Source organism: Leiobunum rupestre, chromosome 5, assembly GCF_980474605.1.
Source record: "Leiobunum rupestre chromosome 5, qqLeiRupe1.1.hap1, whole genome shotgun sequence".
In the NCBI taxonomy this organism is placed as follows: domain Eukaryota; kingdom Metazoa; phylum Arthropoda; class Arachnida; order Opiliones; family Sclerosomatidae; genus Leiobunum; species Leiobunum rupestre.
In genome coordinates, this window is record NC_143388.1 from 11,536,854 (window position 1) to 11,555,058 (window position 18,205).

At 36.7% G+C, this 18,205-nt stretch overlaps 1 protein-coding gene across 1 annotated transcript in view; it reads left to right on the top strand.

Moving 5' to 3' along the window:
* The window catches only part of Sytalpha (Synaptotagmin alpha), a 72,702-nt gene that overhangs the window by 51,959 nt on the left and 2,538 nt on the right, over positions 1-18,205 (top strand). The window contains exons 4-6 of the mRNA XM_090174931.1: positions 2,001-2,233; positions 4,957-5,112; positions 16,194-16,517. Coding sequence (XP_090031057.1) covers positions 2,001-2,233; positions 4,957-5,112; positions 16,194-16,517 — 713 coding nt within the window. The remainder of the gene's footprint in view (positions 1-2,000; positions 2,234-4,956; positions 5,113-16,193; positions 16,518-18,205) is intronic.

Consider the following 18,205-nt stretch of genomic DNA (forward strand, 5'->3'; position numbering starts at 1 on the left):
CCAAGTTTTACCCAACCTGGACTTTTCCTTTAAACATTTACATAGGTGTTCCTGCTATACGATTTTTAAAATCTGGGTTTTACTTATATCTTCCCTAAAACCATGTAGAGGTTAACGGTAATAGTAAGTGTAGGGAGCTGTTGGCTCGCGTGTCATGAAGGGCTTGGCACCACCTTCCTACGCGTTGTAACGCAGCCACCTGAATTAAAAAAATCAATAAAAGTAGCTAGATGACTGGTGCTTAGGTTGGTACCATGGGTATTAGCCTAGCTGATTATCTGATAATTTATGTGCTTGAAGGCTTATCAATAGACGAGTAAAGAAATTGTTCGCCAGTTTTTCTTTAATATTCACTTTCAAAGCAGACCTTCATTGAAAGATGCATTACGCCTTGTTCGAAAAACCTTTTTAAAGTTAGATTTGAATATTATCATTCCTTTTTTCTAGTTGTTAAGGGGGAAGAAAACAGTAAAAGCCTCTTTTTCGTTCAAGCTGAAGGTTTCTGTTTTAACAATTACATCATTGAATTATATTTCTCTTATTAGGCTGAACCTTCCTCTAGTGCTTAAAATAATTTTTATAATTATAATATTAATAGTTAACGAGATATCAGGTCCTAACTAAAGGGTAGTTTGGGCGCTTGCCCAACTTGTTAAGCTCCGGGGGTCCGAATTAAAACGTAATAATTTAATTACTTTTAAATTTAAAATTGTCAAAATTATTTTAAGCACTAAGCAAGAGGCTGTTCTACACTTAAATATTAATTTTATAAGTTAAAATACAAAATTAAAAGAGTTCAGCTTGAAATAGCGCGAAAGTAGACAATGGCTACTGTAGTCTTCCCCCTTAAACAATTTGCGATTAAAAGCCCACAGAATCGTTTGAAAAAATCAAATTTCAGGTAGCTTCTCCATTTTCGTCACGTTACTTAGCTAATGGCTGCCCAAAAACACGTGATTCCGTAGCCCCACTTCAAAATTCAAATGATTCTGTTTCTCTTTAAGCATTGATATGCGTATATGGAAAACTAAAGTAGACAATGGCCACTGTAATCTTCCCGCTTAAGTTCATCTTCAGGAACTACGTTTTTCTTATTTCAAAACCGTTTTAATCATTAAAACTTAATGATCAAATAAATTAGTTTAAGATATGGAACACTGTGACTGAACCGCCACTTCGCCGGAACATTTGGTAAAAGTGTACAAGTAGGATAATATAGGTTCTGCGCAGACTCCCGTAATAGCCAATCAGGTTCTCCTTTTCTACCGCACAATTCCCTCGGAAGTTCGTTAAAATGTTTTAAATGGAAAGTGGTTTTCGTTACTCGTCTATTAGGACTGTAACTAAAATAACTCAGATAATATGATGACTGTTTTTACCACCAGACGGGGTAAGAACTCCCTCAGTACTGCTCTTTATTGACTAGAATTCAGGGAAACGTTACCAGTTTTCCTAGCCCTAGGCAGAGTCTTCCAACCGTGCGCCAAAGTACCAATTTATTTTTCCTTAAAATTACTTTGGCTTAAGATGTTGCAAGTGCAATATGCGTTGATGATTATGAGGAATAAAAACGACTTCGTTATATTTGCATATTTAATAAAACAATTGATGATATTTAAAATGGGTCCTACTAGTTTTGTTTCGCTTAGCAAAACATCCTCATAGTAGGACCCATTGTAAATATCATCAATTGTTTTATTAAATATGCAAATATAACGAAGTCGTTTTTATTCCTCATAATAAAATTACTTTAAGAAAAGTTACCTATAGAATCCGGACCCTTCGAAAGTGCGGGCCCTAGGCAATTACCTATATTGCCTATTCAGTAACGCGGCCCTGCTAGAATTATGCTGAGATAATCTATCAAAACAAAACCATCTTAAAGCTGATCCAAAAATGACATAAAAGGTCTCATTAAAAGAGTTTCCCCTTCAGGTCACGCAGCATTTCCTCATTTTAAATTGATGCCAGATAAATTTAATTTTCTTTCACCATTAAAGATGACATCAGCTTACCAGGTACTCCGAATACCCCTTTGGGCATTAAAATGTCGCCGTTTACTACACCGAGTCCGGCTTCAGTGAGCGGTCAATCAGAAAAATTTGGTTCGTCTGGGCAGTTGGTGAAATATGTTCAACCACAAGCGGTATCGGCTGTGAACAGGCCGAAGGTGACATCCATGTACAGTCGATTAGATCACACCAAAATTAACGCTGCCATGTACAATAAAGACGTAAGTATACGTAATAGCAGAGATCTCCAAAGCCACGTTCACACTAAAGCCTAAAACCAAGTTTAGGTCGGTTTGTATGCCAGTTTTGACAGCCGACGATAATTATTGGTTCACAAGTGCGAAATCGCTTCACCCTGGTTCGCTTATAGCCAAGGCTTAACGTCATTTCAAATTATGACTAAAATTTGGAAAATACTGAAATGTATCCCAAAACAATTAGTTAATCATGTTTACTATACATATAGTAATCTTATTTGACATTATTTGGAATTTTATCCCCATCATTTTTGAAAATACGAGCAATTTGACTTCCCCGCCATTTCGTTTTGAAAGTGATTCTAAGCGAACCGACTTGGACGATTTGCTTCCCGAACCAACAGGAAGCGATTTCTCACGTTGGTTTTAAAAACCAGTTATCTAAACGAAGCGAATTTAGGGGTAAGTGTGAACGTAGTTTAACATGCCTCTTATGATCTATCTCCCCATAAAGCTACTTATTGCGTAGAAATATTTAGGGATGCACCGATAAATCGACCTATTTTTCTAATATCGGTATCGGCTAGAGTTCGGCGTTTGGATATTCATTATCCATTTATAAAACTCACACAATTTCTTTAAACAATTATTTGTTTAATTGAAGTATACGTAAGGGATAAATGAATAAATTTTGAATAAAATAACTGATTTATTCAATAAAATAATTTTTTTTTCAAATAATCGCCAAATTTCGTGGATAATTGTTTTATCCACAATAAATATGGATAAATAAATTGGATAAATTATCTACAAGCATAATTTTTTTTAAAATAATCTCCCAATTGGTGGATAATGAATACAAAAATGCCGAGCTCTAGTATCGGCAGAAAAAACATTTAAAAATAAGAAAATTCTCGATTAACTATCTAATGATAATATTTGATTTGATTGGCCGCGCCACGTACACCAGACTTCAGAAGCTAGATCATACCTTTTTTAGACAGGGCGATACGAGTGTAAATAAATAAAAAACTACGATATTCGATTTATGATAGGAAATATGCATCAAGTGAATTGAAAAGAAATATATTCGGATATGCTCTTGCTGCAAACTTTTTTGAATTAAAATTAGAATAAAATGGTATGACAGTGCACTGAACCGTCTTTTACAATGATTTTATCACATACACTACTGGTATGATAGATAACTTTGTTAATATCGGCCGATATATCAGATGATATTATCGGCCACGAATAGCCGATAGGCTGTACGCATATCGGTGCATCTCTAGAATTATTTTCCTTAATAGGCTTCTTCTGATTTTTCAAAGCCTTATAAAACTATTATAACAGGAAAATATAGTTTTTTATGACCAAAATGGATACTGTTCTTCAAAAGGTCCTAAAAACCTCAATGAAACCAAACATATTATCGACCTTCACATATATGCCGCGAGAGAACTTGGTGTATCTTTCAGCTATATAACGATGGAGAGGAATCTACTTGGTAATAAAATTTTTCCTTAGGACCAAGGCTCAGAGAAAAATAAAACGCTTTGATAATAAAAATTGACGCTTACTGCATCGAAGTAATTGGAACTTAAAGTTGATCATTATATAAACTTCGCTTAATATCTCAGGGTACTTATTTTGAAATTTGAGACTGAAAAGACTTAGTTTTCTCCCCACTGGCTAAAGGATGTTCCTCCAAGTTCTTCAGGGGTTTCGTAAAAGATCCTAGGTTAACGGTAACAGTGAGTGTACTGATCTGCTGGCTCGCGTGACATGAAGGGATTGCTACCACCCTCCTACACGTTGTAGCCCGGCCATCTTATGTAAAGGCATTAAAAGACGTTAGCCAGCTTGCTCCTAAGGTGGCTCCTAGCTGATTATTATTATCATAAGCCTATCATAAGGTCCTCCTAAGTAAAGGTCTAGGCTTTTGTGTTACGAGTGCACACCTGTTATTAAGTGGTAAGCATTATAAACTGGCACCTCCTAGTGGCTACGTCCTCAACTACGCATTTCTGAAAATAATTTCGTTAAATACACTATGAATGTGCAGGAGGCGTGCTCGAACGTTTTTAAACTTAGAAGCACGCGGGATAATTCTCCGCTGCTAGCCCTTAGCACCGTTACGTAACTCAGGCTTATTCACAATTTTATCGTTTTAAACTTATAATTAACACTTATCTTTGCGAAATGATTAATCAGAACGTTAATCTGGCTATTAGAAATAAGATAACTTGTTTTTGAAGGTATTTATTTTTCAAATTTGAGACTTAAACGCGTTATGTGTGTCATTTATCAACCCGAGCGTGGCTGCTCTACCAAGTAAGATAATATTTTAAGCTTGTTTTCCACTAGCGCGTGTCATAATGTTATTTTCTTTACGCGCGTAAAAACGTTTGAACGTTTCAAAGCTGAGAACCGCGTCGTTGCGCGCGCCAGTGGAAAACAAGCTTAAGATGTAGAAATTTTGAAAAAGAAGATGTCGCTACTGCCCTATCGTCAAACGTTAATTTTCTTCTCGCATGGACAATGCCTTAAACATGGGGCTCTATGCTAGACCTTTACTTATGGGGACCTTATGATAGGCTGATTATTATTATTGATATAAGCAGCTGGCGTATAGTATTTCGGATATGTGTAAGAGGTTTATAGGGTGTTTAAGAGCTATACCATATATTTACGCTAATAGTTAATTCAATAAAAATGTATTGAGTATAAAATTTATTTTGTAATAGGGGAGTCCTCCTATTACCCCTGAAAACGCCCCGAGAGGTGCAGTGCACTTCGCAGTCAGTCATAATAAGGAGCTTTCTATCCTGTGTGTTCACCTCATTCAAATGATTGACCTACTTCCTCGAGAATTCAGTGGCTGCGCTGATCCCTACGCAAAGGTAAATAGTTTGATTGTACCCTTAAGAGACTCGCGAACCCCCCATCCTTTTTTCGCATCGAAACGTGGCTCCTAAATCCGAAAGCAGGTGGCGCTGTAGTAGCAACCTTCGAACTTGATCGATTTTTCTTGTGTTTGTTGAACGTAAGGACTATTTTAAGAGTGTTAAAGCGAAGGAAAAAGTGGGGAATGATTTAATCCCTTTTTAGCTTTCCTTTCCATGATGTCGAACGATTTTTAGCGACTGCTGCCTAAAAGGCCTTTTCTTAATTCCGGTAGGTACAAGTACTTAAAAGGTGTTTCGCTAAGTAAACTCTCTATCAACTTAACTGAGTAAAAAAAGAGACCTTGGTAGAATTGCTTTTAAAAACTAAAATTCTTTAAAAAGAAGATTAACATTTTTGAGTAGACAAAAAAATCCCCTTTTTTTCTGAAGTTAAGGGGAAGAGTACAGTAAAAGCCTCTTTTTCATTCAAGCTAAACGTTTCTGTTTTAACAATTACATAATTGAATTATATTTTTCTTATTAGGCAGAACTTTCCTATAGTGCTTAAAATAATTTTGATAATTATAATATTAATAGTTAACGAGATATAAGGTCCTAACTAAAGGGTAGTTTGGGCGCTTGCCCAACTTGTTTAGCTCCGGGGGTCCGAATTAAAACGTAATAACTTAATTACTTTTAAATTAAAAATTGTCAAAATTATTTTAGGCGCTAAACATTAGGCTGTTCTACACTTAAATATTAATTTTATGAGTTGAAATACAAAATTAAAAGAGTTCAGCTTGAAATAGCGTGAAAGTAGACAATGGCCACTGTAGTCTTCCCCCTTAAAAAAGAAGACCAATGTTCTTTCTTCAAAAGTGGTCTGTCTCACAATTGTCAGAATTTCAAGTTATTTCTCAAGGTCATTTTCAAATGTCCTTGAAGACATTGTTCAAAGCTACTTGGACGAAAATGTGGTGATACACACTTTTCTAATTGAAACCTAGTTTCTAAACCCAATGGATCGCGAGATAATTTTTTCACGACCTTGAACCGCGTTTTCAAGGTCATCCAATTTTACAAACTTTAAAGAAACCCACCACGATGAGTTTGTCTAGCGAATTTCGATAATGTAACACGACTTGTTTTCGCGTTATTACCGCTTTCTTTCAATTTTCCTTTTAACGACCTTTGTGATTTTAGTAAAATATTTTCAACTACCTATTGGATCCAATCCGATCGGTTTCAAGCTATTTAGACCTAAACCTTAACAGCGAATACTTTTCTAATTGGAACCAACTTTCTAACGCTTACGATTCTCGAGATAATTTTTGGATGACCTTGCAGACATGGTTCAAGGTCATCAACATTTTCATAGTAGGTGTTCCCTCTACACACTCTATGCGACCTGGAAATTTCAAATTCGTACCTAAATCAAATTTTGAGATATTCGCCCTGGTTCATTTTTTAGTGGACACCCTATATAAAACCAACAGAGAAATCAATAAATACTGGGAAATAAATACAATGACGTCACCAAGTCGTTTTTAGATGGTGGTGTAGGTGCCTGAAATTCAAAATGAGATCCTCAAAATAAGAAAGAACTTTTTTTATAATTTTGACTTTTGATAAATAAAAATAATTTAAAAGTGTGAAACGATATGGTTTAAAATAGACAGTATTTTCGTTTGATTAGTATAGATGCCTACTGAGCGTAGAGATGAAAGCGTCTTCAAAATAACGGCCTTTAGTCATCAATTGTTCTAACGTTAATTTCGCTATTTACAGTGCCCCTTCATCGAATACCTTGGCCGAGGGGCTAACCACTTCCCGTTATCGGTGTACACCCTACCTGTAATGATTACGTTATCTTCTGTAATCATTTGTTCTCATTCGTAATCCCGTAATCATTTTTAATCTTCGTACTCATCTTTAAGCACCCGTAATCATTATAAAATCACGTGTACTTATCTGTAATAACGTGTAATCATTTGTAATAGCGCGTAATAATCACGCGTATTCATTGGAATTCTCCCGTACTCAATTACTCATCTGTAACAATTTTAAAGTTTTGGGTTGCCTGTGTACTCGTCGTAATCATCCTGTACTCATCGTAATCATCCTGTACTCATCGTAATCATCCTGTACTCATCGTAATCATCCTGTACTCATCGTAATCATCCTGTACTCATTGTAATCATCCTGTACTCATCGTAATCATCCTGTACTCATCGTAATCATCCTGTACTCATTGTAATCATCCTGTACTCATCGTAATCATCCTGTACTCATCGTAATCATCCTGTACTCATCGTAATCATCCTGTACTCATCGTAATCATTCTGTACTCATCGTAATCATTCTGTACTCATCGTAATCATTCTGTACTCATCGTAATCATTCTGTACTCATCGTAATCATTCTGTACTCATCGTAATCATTCTGTACTCATCGTAATCATGTGTCCTTATCGTAATCATCTGTACTCATTGCGTAATCAAGTGTACTCATCGGTACACATTAATGATTACGTAATCGGTGTACAGGCAAATTCTTACTGGTTAGCCCCTCAACCTAGGCCCAACAATTCAATTCGTCATTTACTTCTTTCGAATACAAAACGTTGCAAAAAGAGATTTAGCTTACTCCTACTCGCTAAGAGAGTTTTTTACAATCATGTTGCTTTTTAAATTGCTCGATTCCAGCGGGTGGTAAATTTCGCTCCCAAATTCTTAATTTCAACAAAATTTTGATGTTATATGGTTTTTACTATTATTATTCATTTATTGATGTCGTAGGTATTACAGAAAGGCATATTATACAATATTATACATCTACCCTAGTACACATAAGCAAAGCTCGTGCGTGGAAAGGTATATTATACATCTACCCTAGTACACATAAGCAAAGCTCGTGCGTGGAAAGGTATATTATACATCTACCCTAGTACACATAAGCAAAGCTCATGCGTGGAAAGGTATCTATTGCAATTATTACATACTGGCCTTTAAAAGCTGTAATTCTACTTAATACCAATACAAAAACGTTACTTAATTAAATTAATTATAAATTAAAAGTGTTAGTGCTTAATTAAAGCTTGAATCGACTAACATTGTGTACAGTGAGTAGGCCCTCAAGAAGTTTCCACTCACCTATTTAGATAATCTGGAATATCCTCTAGTCACTCCTACACAAACAATTGTCTTCCCTCGAAGACATAATCAATTTTGGGAGCATTAGTCCTGTTTCTCCGATCGCAGGCGCTCAATTCAATTTGATACTTTTAATTACCTTGAAATAGATTACCCAGACTAACGCTCTAAAAATTTATAAAAACAAGTGTTGTTAATTTTCCGGAAAAATAAAATTAGGAAAATTTTCTGAATCGTGGAAAAATTTCCGCATATCGGAAAAAAAAATTTCTAAGGGTTTTTAATGTTTTTAACTTTTTATCGATATAAAATGTCTAATATAAGTGAACATACTACAAAACATTAATAGTGTTATATGGTTTATCAGTTTAAACTAGTCTAGAGGTTTAGTTTTACTTTCAGATTCGAAAATGACGCCTTATTCGCCTTATTTAAATTTGCAAACAATAGACTAATCATGGAATGAATTTTTTTTAAATTTTTTCGGAAAAATACAGAAAATTTTCCGGAAAAAAGGCCTCGGTCATTTTTCGGAAATTTAATTTCCGGGGGGGGGAATTTCCGACTTACAACACTAATAAAAACCCTACCACGTCACTGTCAAGTAACAACTAAATTAAACGAGCGTGATTCAGATAAATTCAGACAACTTGTTTACGCGCATTGTAGGTTAAAATGTAAATTCCTCGGCCAACGAGGCGCTATGGCTGAAGGAAAAAAATAATAATTTTTTAGGGTCGGTGTATCCCTTGGCTAGACCTAGTCTTATTAGGATCTAGGCAAAGCCTTTCCTGTAGGTTTCTCTTAGTTATACCTTGAGGAATTTCAATCAGAAACCGCTTCCTCGATTCTCGCGCAGGAAGAAAGAATGCGGTAGCGAAAAAACGAAGGCGCAAAAAATATCCTTCCCAGAGTTTCATCTATAAGGTCCGTAATGAGGAATGAGGTGAGGGGGAATCGAGGGCTCTGAAAACGCCATTACTGGAGATGCCGGCAGAGAGAAAACCATGGGGCGTTATAAGCTTGTTTTTCAGGTCTTAAGAAAAAAAGTAAAAATGCTCTGGGACCCCTCGCTGAAAACAGCGAATTAAGGAAGTAGCGTAGCGTGCCAGAAGAAACGAGGTCTGTTAGCACCCGAGGGACCCCGTAATTAGGGACATGTAGAGTAATTTTCTGGCCCATTCTACCAAATACCCCCACGACTGGGTCGCCCTCGTTTGTCGTAGACGTTTTACTTCTAATAAATAAGAAAATTAGTCACTTCGTTGCTGTCTCGTTTGCAATTTAAATTAGCAGAATGTTACGAAATATTATCGAACAAACTGGGAGCAAAAGTATTATATTGTTCCCTAAGTTTGTCTCATTGGGAAGTAATAGGCCTTTCTATTTGCTTTAACTGTTTTTTCTACGTCACCCACCACCAATTTCGCTAAAACTAAACAAAAAGTTGGCTGTCCTTTTTTGCATTTGCCGGCAAGATTTCCCCAAACATTTTACACGAAGCTCGAGTTAGGCTGGGTCAGTGTTGCCAGACTGTGGGAAATTTCCCATATTGTGGGAATTTATGGGGTCCATTTTTTTAATTGTTTTTAAAAAACGTTGATTTTGTGGGAATTTTTGGGGTCCATTTTGGTAATTGTTTTTAAAAAACGTTCATTTTGTGGGAATTTTTGGGGTCCATTTTGGTAATGTTTTTTAATAACTTTGATTTTGTGGGAATTTTTGGGGTCCATTTTGGTAATTGTTTTTAAAAAACATTGATTTTGAGCGATTTTGAGGGAATTTTTGGGGTCCATTTTGGTAATGGTTTTTAAAAAACGTTGATTTTGTGGGAATTTTCACGTTATGTTTTTTTTTTTAATTTGACTATCAACAGAAAGCTCAAAATTATTTAGAGCAGTGTATTTTCCTAATACTACAATCAATCAATGCACAGGCCTAACAACCAAAATGTTTAAAACTAGTCAATTCAATAAAATTTAATTTTCAATCTGTGTTTCGATTTTTTTTAAAGCGGAAAAAACCACGGATTTCATTTTTTAAATAAAATTGTGCAGCAGGACTCTCGAAATATTAAATACAATTTGAGACAAAACTAGAAATGCATAAGCTCCCACGAAAACGGAAGATACTTTTTACCCAAAATAGTGTGTGGCTGCGTGCTAGGCGTCTAACTACAACAAATAAATAGCAAAAAAATAAAGCCTAAAAAAACAACATACGTTTTACCATAAGTATATAATATTCTTACAAAAGTGTGACACTACGTATTCTTCACGTGCAAAAGTTTTACTGAGAGCTATACACAAAACAGATTGCATTACGGGCTTCGTCGCCGTTTTGCGTCCGCTTGAGATCGCGTCACACGTAGCCTTTGACAACGCCTCGCTAGGGGGAGATTTTCTTCTTGTGATGACGTGACTCCGTTACTAGCTCTCAGTAAAATATTCCTCAAAGTGACAAACTTATTGAAAAATATTATAGACTTATGGTTTTACGTGCTAGAAATTTTAATAATAATAATAATAATAATAATAATAATAATAATCAGCTAGGTTAATACCCAAGGCACCACCTTAAGCCTAAGTCATCGAGCGACTTTTAAAGCCATTAGGTATGGGTTATTAGCACTTTATATTTTTTGTCCAAAATAGCTCCGCGGAACCCCGGGAGCCATAACGCGGAACCCTATGGTTCGACGGTTTACAGTTTTTGAAACACTGCTCTAAAGGACTCCTAGTTCCACAGAAAAAAGCTGTTGAAAGTGTTTGGCGATCCACATTTTGAAAACCGCTGTCTTGGTTCATTGCACTTTGTTTATTTCCAATACTAGGCCGTACGTAACTTTCTTAAGGCGCCTATGAAATTCCAATACGGTAAAATGTTGACTAACGTTCTCTGACGAAAAGGGGATTAATGGTAATAAGATTAACTTTTCTCCTGTAGAGAACTTTAATTAAAAAAGAGCTCGTGTTTGGTTTCAGTTTTTTACTACCTCGCTTCACAGAATAAATTAATTTTTTATTCTATCACAACGAAAGACAATAAGACGCGGGAAAATAAGGACTTAGCAGCAACTTTGGCTATGGCCACCATGCTGGTCATCTTTTTTTTCTATTGGAAAAAGCATGGGTGAAGTATTATTGTATACGTCATGCTGCCAAGTCTCTATCGAAAGAAAAGGTTTGACTCTACAGGGTGTTTCAAAAGGTTATGCAAAAATTTTAAGGAGTTGTAGGGGTGAGTTGAGACGTATGCCTGTTTTTTTTCCCATTTTCCTACGATGAGCTTCAAAGTGTGGCCTACTAGCTTTTGGAAGTAAGCTGCAACAAGCGCAAAACCAAGCAGCAGGGAAAAGCAATTTCAGGGGTACGATGAATTTGCGAATGCGTGGGAATTGAGATAAATAACAAAAAACAAATGGGAATATCCGCCAGTTCTTCTGTTGTGAACTCTATGTTGCAGTTTGAAAGTGATGAGAAATCGAGGTCCATCACGACATTAAATACTGTTTAAGTTTACGTTTTTACGCTGGTTACCTCGATTTGTTTACAAAGTCCTTTTTTACATATCACACGTACGAACCCAAACCTTAATGTTCGCATTTCCCTGCTGCTTGGTTTTGCGCTTTTGGCAGCCTACTTCCAGGGGCTAGTAGGCCACACTTTGGAGCTCTCTGGCGCTCTTTTAACTCGTCGTAGGAAAATGGGAAAAAACAAGCATACTTCTCAACTCACCCCCTACAACTCCTTCAAATTTTTGCATAAACTTTTGAAACACCCTGTATATTAAGTCAACGCACGGTTCATCTTGCCTGCTTATTACAAAAAAGATTATTAGCAAAATATAATTGTCGGTTCGAATTAACCTAATTCGAAATATGATAATTAAATAACCCAATAATTAATTGATGATGTCGTAAACTTAAGCCTTTTCGCCAAGATGATTACTTGTATACGAAGATAATTAGGAAAATTAGAGGACCGGTTTTATACATCACTAGAAAATATCTTAAGCTTCCAATCGATATTATTATCTGTTGTCTAAAGTTGCTTCTTTGAAACAAGCTTATCTTTAGTTAGTTAGAATATTGTTTTATTTTGGGTATTGATTAGAATTGCTTGGATTAGTCTTTCGTATTGACAATAACAACAGACAGAAAATTAATTTGAAACCTTTTATTTTTTATGTCAAAAAAAGGAAACAAATATCTATTTCTTTGGTAATAATGGGAATATAACTTCCAATGTGTTATTTTCGGAAGAGCTCAGCCAATTTTAGGGACTACCTAGGCAACCAATCACTAGCATCGCCGAAAATGTCACAAGCCATAGCAGTTATATTCCCTTTAATAAGTAAAACTATTCACTTTCCCTAAGCTGTCCGGAGCTACACCACTTCCAAACTTTTTTATATTAAGTCTCAACAACAGTGTGGCTCAAAACTGTACAAGAATTGCTCGGGGAAGGTCAAAGGTATTCGCCTAATAGGTGTATCTAAAGCACGAATAGCCTTAAAATCTTTAAGAAACTTGAATATTGCGACATATTAGTGTTGTCTCTAAGTTTCCACGCTATATACGAACTCAAATTTAGATCTGTATCTTAGACACGCGATATCCTTACAAGTAATTTATACCAAAAGTGACTTAATTACCAAAAGTGTGCTAGTTAAGTACTAATATACTTTCGAATGCTAAAGATTTAATAAATGCTGCTATCGAGATCGACCATATTTTATTTCGTTATTTCTATTAAAACGTAAATAGATGGCGGTAGCGTTTCCGTCGAGTTAGAAATCAACAAGCTTGCTAGCCTTCTCCAGTGCTTAGTTCATTACGCTCCCACCAGGCGACACTATTTCTACATTTGATCTTCATTCCCTCCCTCCTCTCCTCCGAACTTTTACTTCACGCGGTGTAACATCAAAAGCGACAAAAGACCCAAAAGTGTGTCAGTACGGTATAATGTTTAATGAGAGCTTGTCACGATGTAAAAAGAGGGAATGGGAGAGAGGGTTAAAAAATTTTAAAATTTTCTCCACCCCAGCGCCGCCGAGTGAGGCGTTTTAGAACGTATGTCTACGGGCGAGTAAATCGGAGAGATAAAATCGCGCCAGACCATAGACTAAATATATAGTTGCTAATACTATTCAAATTAGTAGGTTATGTATTCTATTGAGAGACTAGCTTTCAGTAAATATTTAAAAATGCCAAAGGTAGAATTGACACACTTTTGGGTCTTATGTTGCTTTTGGTAACATTCATTTGAAAAAAATTACATTGACACACTTTTGGTAATTATGTCGCTTTTGTTAGATAGCCGAAAAAAATTCAATCCTTACTACTTTCGCTAAAACTACTTTGGAAAAGCCTTATCTTTTGGACATCAAATGTAGTTATAATTAGGTTTTTATGAACTTCTGGTAACACATGTAGTATAATTATTTCAAAAGGATATTTTCCCGTTTGACACTATTGCCCGGAAAGGGGTATCAGCCGCTGGTAATTACTTGACGTGGCATTTATGGTTGAAATGAAAAGCACGTTTTGGTTATATGGGGCATAACAGTTTTCGCGTCCTACTAAAGAAAAGAGACGAAACCAAATAGAAGCCCACCGAAGCCGAGGTACAAAAACCTTTAATACGAACCTCGTCACACGTCTAGCCACGGACTTCAGACGTTACCTGATAGTTCGTTCAATGGCGCGTTATACTCCGCGTCAATACGACAGAAGTGTACCTTAGGTATAATACCACGCCATCTACCGGACAAACAGTTTCATTGCATCCGCTAGGATTATCAAAAAGGCTTTGGGATATTGGAGGTGGTCGCCAATAAGACTTTCCGAATAAAGGCTGGGGATAACAAGAGTTAAGGGAAAGGTGAACACGCCAAGCTTCACCTCTACTTTCAATATAAGTTGACTAGACAGAGAAAACCACTAGTAGAAAAACTTCGCAAACTCTACCAATTACGTCCGAAGCAATCTCATCCTAGTGTGCCATAACAAAAAAATAAAAACATAGCGTCATAGCGAACACTAATAAGGGGTTTCGTTCGATAAGTCACTGTCGGCTACAGATTTCTCAGTAGAGGAAGAATTTTGTTTTATTTCCAAATTCCACTGTTACGTAAGTTTCATTTTAGCAGAAAACCTTTGAGCAATAGATCTATTTACAATATTTAAGGGGCAAAGACGACTTTAAAGGGGTAATATTCATCCGAGGTAACGTGGTGATGGCGTTATTTGTTAGTAGATGGCGCTCTGATAGCAGCATGACGTCATAGTTTTGATTTTCAACGATTGGTTGAAAGTTTTCAGTTTTTAGTGGAGAACAGTTTTGTCGAGATTTAAAATACCAAATTATCTTCCCTGATTGGATAGTTTAAAATCGTATTATAGTGCCATCTATGGCGGAGAGTGTTAACTTCTGTTAAAATTAATTGTTAATTTAAATTACAAAAATTATGTATTTTTAATAAGAATTTAAAGTACTATAATTTAGTAATTAATTAAAAGCTTTTCAAAAAAGTTTATTTTTCATAAACTTTATAGTGTCGCCATCTACCTCAAACATTATTAAATAGGAAGGTACCTCGGGTGGATTTCGCCCCTTTTTGCATATTTCCCTGTAGGCAATATGTGAATGCGTCTATACGTTTTAAGAAACCTGCAGTCTTCAAAAATTTCTTATTTGATGATATCACTGAAAAATATCAGAAAAACCATTTTCAACAGAAGGAGTGGGATAAGTTAAATCGTGTTTCGAAACTCCAAGCAGTTGTTGATTTTATAGAACAGTAACTATTGACTTCAACCGAAGAAATGAGGGCGACCAAATTTGTGCCGTCAGAAAAAAACGAAAACGAAGCTCCCCGGGGGTTTTCAGTTTCCTTTCGGAGTTTAGAGGTAAAGTTTGGTTTTTCCCTTTTCTTAATATTCCCCTAATCTTCCCCAGGGAACAAATCTTGAAAATACACGTAAAATATTGAGTCAAGTAATAACTGTGTGGGGAAAAAAGCGTGAAAAACGAAAATAAATCGAAAGCTAGGTTCCAAAGGCTCTTGGGTAATTTCCACAGGCCCTCGAAACGCAAAGACAGATGATTAGTTTTATTTTGAGTATTTCGAATGCATTTGCTTTAACGTTTGTACAGAAATAGAAATTTCCGATTTTTGACATCAGAGCTCTTCAATGTGATAAAAAACACATTTTAGCAGCGAGAGGAGCCAGGTTTGATCCCTGCTTGTGGCACTGGGTGAAAACTCGTAACAACTCCTTCTGCGTTGAGATTGCAAGTTCTCTCCATACTGGTTAAAGGGGTTTCCCTAGAATTCTTCGGTTTCTCGTCTCCAGAAAACTTGTTGAGGTTAACGGTAATAGTAAGTGTAGGGAGCTGTTTTCTCGCGCGGCGTGAAGGGCTTGCTACCACCATCCTAAGAATGGTAATCATACCAACTAAAATTATAATTGCAAGTCGTCTACCTTCGTCCTTGTTGCATATAGATTGTTAGCCTCACTCGTAAGCTGGTAGCCACCTGCATTAATGGCTTCAAAAGTCGCTTGATGACTTGGGCCTAAGGTGGTGCCTTGGGTATTAGCCTAGCTGATTATAGTTATAATTATAGTCTGTAATAGGCGCTTAAGTAAAATCCGATTGCCAGGACCTGCAAAGAACTGCTTAAATTGTGCTTGTTGAAATAATGGAAACGTTTCTCCTGTAAACAGAACGTCGAGTTTTTACTAAGCCCTAATATGTCAAAAACAAAACTACCTGGTTAAAAGGGAACACTCGTTGCATACCGTACAGGTGAAAATTTTCCATTATTATAACAATCAATATAGTGACTTACAGGTCCTGGCTCTCAGAAACGTTACTTCTTGGTGATTTCCTTGAAGATTGAAGCGTCTATTAAAATGCATAATTTACGTCTTTTCAGATAAGAGTTCTACCTGACAAGAAAACGTTTAGACAAAGCACGATCCACCGCAAGACATTGAATCCGACATTCGACGAAGAGTTTGTTTTCGACATGCCATCCGCGGAAACCGAGAATGTCGCTTCCGCGGTCATCGGGGTCAAGGATCAGAGCGCCTGTCAAAAGAGCGGAAGAACCGTTGAGATTCTCATTTTAGATTACGACGAGTACTCTCGACATCACTGCTTGGGATACGTACAATTACCCTTGGAAGGAGTCAACTTGACCGGCGAAAGAGTCGCCTTTTGGAAGGCCATCGTACCCATCGACGAAGCCGTAGAACAAGTAAACACATTTTTTAGTTTTGCCCTTTACTTTGAATCTACATAAGTGATTGAACCTTACGCTTTCGTCCCATCCGTTGACTAGATTATTTTTTACCTCTCCGAGAAGGGGTTTTACAATCACCGTGTCTGTCTTTCTGTCTGTCTGTCTGTCTGTATGTCAGTGGGTCTGTCTGTGGGTCTGTCTGTCTGTCTGTATGTCAGTGGGTCTGTCTGTGGGTCTGTCTGTCTGTCTGTATGTCAGTGGGTCTGTCTGTGGGTCTGTCTGTCTGTCTGTCTGTCTGTCTGTCTGTCTGTCTGTCAGTGGCTCAGTCTGTGGGTCTGTCTGTCTGTGTGTCTGTCTGTCTGGGCTGCGAACGCATACGCATTTTTGGGACAAAAGCTGCGTTCACACTAAATACTTTGGAACCGTTTTTAAATGGTTTCGAAAGATAAAATTAAACATTTACAGTGTCAACTGTATTAATAACCATACGATAAATACATTCACAATTTGATCTTTCGAAATCGTTTTAAAACGGTTCCAAAGTGTCTAGAGTTTCTTGGAATTAGGGAAAAGCTTTTTCCAAAAGAGCCCTCATTTTGTCATTGGGTGTAGTATAAATGTTTTTCATTTTGCGTTAGTATCGGGCGGGATTCAAACCCGAGTCCTCCTGCACGACAGGTGAGCGTTCTACCACAGAACCACGGATACAGGTTAAGCTTTACTGCCAACTTGTTTATAAATGTAAAAGACATAAAGGAGAGATGAAAGTTGTACGAAACGGCGCTATAACTTCTAACAAGCAAATGAAATTGTTTGTTGACTTATTCTGAAAAAAGCCAAGACTCCTACAAAATGCCAAAACCATTCTACTATTGTAAATTCTGGCTAAAAACTTTGTCTTTTGGTGCTCATACCCTTTTCAGTATCATAATTCGACTACATCGTGAATAATAAAAAATTTTCCTTTTCAATATATCCTAAATTTCCAATAAAGACAATTTTTAAATTAACTATTCAAAATCGAAAGCTTTTGTTCTTGAATGGTAAAATTGGAAAGAATGTGTTTAGGTTAACAGAGAATATGCAGACAGCACCGTGTTTAGCTGGTGATTTCCGGAAGAAAAACCACGCCCATCCGTTTTCCACGTGTAATCTTTCGTCCTTCCCTGGTTAGTGGGCGTGACAGTCCGTGCAGATGGAGAAAACAGAGCCATAGATGTTAATCTGATTATATTCTTGGTAATAGTGTAGGAAATAGTATTTCTGGTTTAGTTGAGGCGTGTGCGTCGTATTGACGTTCAGGGAACCAACTTGTTTGAAATAGTAATTGAAATTGACCTTCCGCAGTGCCTTGACTGCTTAAATAAAAATCTCCTTGGAAAAGAGCGTGTTTCCAGTGATTCCCTCCAGGGTGAACGGTTTATAAATATAGCTAGTGGCGTTTTTCCCAGAATGAAAAATCAACATGCCTTCGCCTTTCTACGCAAAAAAAGGCTAGGAGGAATCTTATTTACCATCAGCCCTTTGAAAATAAACCCGCCCTCTTAAAAGACTTTGCGCGCCCTTGAGTGAAGCCCATGATATAATATGACACTTCGAATCGCGACACCTGTCAACGTATAAACTAGAATAATGAATATACTATGATAATATATTGAAATCGTGACTACTCATTTTAAACGATCGTTATTTTGCTTTGTCAA